This window comes from Leptosomus discolor, chromosome 19 (assembly GCF_034619465.1).
Source record: "Leptosomus discolor isolate bLepDis1 chromosome 19, bLepDis1.hap2, whole genome shotgun sequence".
Classification (NCBI taxonomy): Eukaryota; Metazoa; Chordata; class Aves; order Leptosomiformes; family Leptosomidae; genus Leptosomus; species Leptosomus discolor.
This window is the reverse complement of record NC_141409.1, coordinates 13,170,335-13,174,498: the sequence shown is the minus strand read 5'-3', so window position 1 is coordinate 13,174,498 and position 4,164 is coordinate 13,170,335. Positions and strand designations below refer to the sequence as shown.

General features: G+C 49.1%; 1 protein-coding gene across 1 annotated transcript in view; it reads right to left on the bottom strand.

Annotated features, from left to right (window-relative positions):
- Nucleotides 1-1,530: 1,530 nt before the first annotated feature.
- Nucleotides 1,531-4,164, bottom strand: part of NEK6 (NIMA related kinase 6) — a 64,941-nt gene continuing 62,307 nt past the window's right edge. Inside the window, exon 10 of the mRNA XM_086475575.1 lies at nucleotides 1,531-2,688. Coding sequence (XP_086331701.1) covers nucleotides 2,578-2,688 — 111 coding nt within the window. The 3' untranslated portion in view covers nucleotides 1,531-2,577. The remainder of the gene's footprint in view (nucleotides 2,689-4,164) is intronic.

Below are 4,164 nucleotides of genomic sequence, written 5' to 3'. Positions count from 1 at the left end.
GCCCTGGTTTCATGGGGTGCTGATTTCTTTTGCTGCTTTTTCCGTCTTACGCTGTTGGAAAGGTGAGGCAGGACAGAATGGCAGCATCTTACACCCCCCCCCCCCCCCCCCCCCCCTCCGCCCGGTTTAGCGTTGTGTAGAGGCAGGATCTGAGGTAGCCTCCATGCTGGTACACATGCTTCTGAGTCACATGACAGAAGACAGCGTAATTCAAGGTCTAATTGTCTTGTTACTTGCTTCCACTTGGACCCCTGTTGTCCTAAAATCCTGAGCTCGTACTATTTGAGATGATAACCTGTTTCCTAGGGTACCTCATAATCCTGAAAAGCCCCCGCAGAAACTCTGCCTGCAGGATTAGGTTCTCCTTTAGTCAAGAGGGGAGGCACATCCTCTCCTGTCAGCCTCAACAGGGTAACTGGTACCAGTGCCTGGTCTTGGCATCCTGCAGCACACAGCTTCCGAGGGGCAAGACTCTCACACGTACTTTTCCACAGGGACAACTGGTTGGGTTTGTGGGGTCCCTTTGCCCATTTTCTGGAGAAGCTGGGAGCAGTTTCACACATATTTAGACCTGTTTTCAGTGTTGGGCTTTTTTTTATCTATTTCCCTTAATACTGGACTTTTTTTTTTTTTAAAACAAAGGTGTTTATTTTGTAAATATTTTTTTATTTATCTAAAAATGCACAATTGCAAAAAATTACCTTTTAAAATACATTTACTTATAAGCACTAATAAATTTTATGTAGCAAGAAAAGTGACCAGACTTCTCAAGATACCCAGATTTAAGCTGAGCTTCCCTGGAAGCCAGAGCTCCTGCTCTGTGCCCCACCACGAGAGGCGCAGCACAACCCTCCCGCTGAACGCCTATAGGAAAGCTGCGGGGGGCAAGCGCCAGTCCTCAGCCTCGACTAGGACCTGCTGAAGAAGGCGGGTATGAACTAAAGGAGTTCGCCTGGGAGGGGGGGAAGCGCGAGGTTCTCGTGCTGGTCCGAATCTCCCGCCCCCCTCACGAGCAGCGGGCTCAACTTTCCGCTGAGAAGACTCAAGAAAACGGCACCTTGCGTTAATGACACGAAGGTTATTCACAGCAATTAACAGCTTTGCTTTGCTGCCCTACGTCGTTTGACATCTGACAGGAAGCAGTTGAAGAGGGCACTGCAGTTTTCCTTTAAGTAGAGCAAATTAGGTTAAAAAAAAAAGTCACTAAAAGCATATATATATGTGTAACCCTCTAACCCCCCCTCGGATTTCGAAGCAGTGAAGGACCTTGTGCTTTCCTGAAGAAAACCACCAGGCACAGGCTGCGCCAGACCCACCGCCCCCCCAGGGCAGCAGCGCAGGGGCTCGGCCCCACTGCAGCCCCCGTCCTCCGGCCAGGCCCAGAGATGGAAACACTGGAAGGTGGAGCCGTGGTGGGTCCTGAAGCAGTGAATGGTTCCCATCGACAGCAACGGAACAAATCATTGATTCAATGAATGAATTTAGTCAGTTGAACATTTTCGTGCAGGCAAAGACGATGACGCCTTCGAATCAGGTTGAGATTTTATAAAAATTCACATTCTGTAAATTACCTTTCACAGTTAACTCGAGGGGGGAGGCTGATCCTTATGTAGAATTAGATACACAAAGCATTTTACTTCTTTCTTTTTAAACAATTTTTCAAGGTGTGTAAGACACGACTTTGCTCAGGTTTCCCCTGTAGTCCCTAAGGCACTACTGAACGTGCAGCGTTCTCTTCACCAAAATAGAGCTGGCAGAAAGATCAACACTTTGTTAACGAATACATAGAGTCTAAAAAGAATCATGCCAACTGGGAAGAGAAGTTTAAAGAGACATTATTTGCAGAAGAAAGGCTTGTTTTGGGTTTGTTTGGCACGTTTCTCTTGGTTTTTTCCCCAGGCCCACGCTTAACTCACCTCACTGGCTGTAGCCAAGTTAACAAATGCATCAGCAAAATACTCACTCATTACTTTTCAATTAAAAAAAAGAATGAAACAAATGTCTTTCCCACCCCCCAACCCTTCCCAATTCCAAAGTCTGAAGAGGGAATTAATAAAAACACATAAATGGCTGCTTTAAAATATACGAAGTAAAAACTGAATTTGCTATTAACCATTTGCAGAAGAGGCAAAGTAGCAGTTATACAAATTACACAAAATCTACTGTAATTCTTACATTAGTATAAAGTGATTTCACTGAAGGAATTATTTCAATATTTCACATTACAGTTAAGATAGAAGGGCTGTGTCAAATGCTCTGACACCCTCGTTACTATCATCTATCCTAGATTACACACGACAGTTTTAAGAAAGGACCCTTAAATGATCTACATCTGTAACATGTTATTGGCCTTAAAAAAAAAAAAAAAAAATCACTTGCAATACCTCACAATCTTCACTTTAAAGCATGACCACCTTGTAAGAGTCCTTGTCAAATAACCTGCAGAAATAATGGAGCATCTTGCTACGAGTGCTCACCCCTCTCACGTGTGGGACTAGGCACCACTCGGTTTCATCGGAGAAAAAAATTCAAGTAAGACTGAGCTGTGCTGGCGTCTGGCGAGTGTCTGCAGCTGGTTCATGTGCTGGAGGTCCAAACATGCATTTGTTTTGCTATTTGGTGCACGTAACCAACGTCGGGTCTTTGATCTGGGTCAGGGTATATGCACATGCTGACCAGCTCCCGCAGCTGAAAGACAGGAAAAGCGGCGTGAGGGGGTCCCCGATGGCCGCCTGGCAGGGCTACGGCGGGGTCTGTCCTGCTGCCGGAGCCCGCGACAGGAGCTGGGACCCTCTTGCAGACGCTCCTGGGCAGAGGGCAGGCACACGCCCATCCATCCCGTCCTGTGTCCCATCCCAGAGGGCCAGGAAGGGCCTTCCCCACCAAACCAGCACCAAAGGTTTACGTCTTCCCCACAACCCAGTGGACTTTACCTCATCATTTACAACGTGCTGGCAGCACGTACCCACCTCAGGGTTCCCTGCGCAGCTCTGCAGGGATTGCAGCCCCCACCTCCCACTTGCCACACTTACCACTCCTGACACCGCGAGTTCCAAAGTTTTGGTTTTTTGTTTGGGTTTTTTTTTGTTTTGGTTTGGTTTGGTTTCTTTTAAAAGAAATATTTTTTCCTGGGGGATTTTTGATTCCCTTCAGAACCAGAGCAGAGATGACCAGTGCCGTCAGACGAGCAGCAGCTCCCAGTGAACAGGAGTCTGAAGCAGCAGCCAGGGCAGTGGGTTGGAGGAGCGGGAAAGGGAGCCCAGTGCAGGGGGACCCGGCCCCGTGCACCAGGGGCGCGGGCTGGGGAAGCAGCGCTGGGCAGAGGGAGGCACCAGCAGCTTGAGCAGGACATGGATGAAGGAAGGAAAAAACCAAGATCGCTACCAGAAACCTGACTGAGCTGACAGGCAGGATGGACCCAGTGCAAGTGGAGTCTGAGGAAAGGGGGAAGCAGAGGGAGGGGTTTAATAACAGACCCTGAACAGAGCTCTGCTGTCCAACTGCGCTGCCCTTCCCACACCAACCCCTGGTGACAAGCCCCTTCAAGGTTCTTCATGTAAGAACAGCACTTGGGTATCTTAGGATACCGGAGCAGGGCTGTCAAACAGCAGTGTTTCTTAAAAACCTTTGTGAAGAAGAGAGACTGGCCATTGATTATGTTTAATAAATAAAATGCAGAGGGGCTGAAGTCTCCCCACCTCCCAACCCTCTTTACTGTGCACATGAAAGATTGTAGCTCTTAATTATACAGACACTGAAAGCCGCTCGTACCCCCGAGGCACTGGGAGAAACAGCCTTGAGCCTCTGATCTTCGCACATCCTCCCAGTAGCCACAGTGCCAATTATTTTAATGGTAATTAAAAGCATGACCATACAGCTATCAAGCACACGGCTTCAGCTGCATTACTGGGGTTTTCAGCTGTGGATGGAGCAAGGCCCCGCGCTTCAAGTCGTCCCTGGGCCCGATGCACGTTTCAGCGGGGATGCCTGCAGGGCACCCGGGCGGCACGGGCAGCACAGACACGGTGTAACGCAGTCACTGCTACCTCCAGAGCGAAGCCACCTCACTGCCGGGCCCTGGCCCGTTCTCTCTGAACTGCTCTGGTGACTTGATTCACCCGAGGGCAGGGGGCTGCTGCCTTCACCACCCTGAGGCCCCAAAGA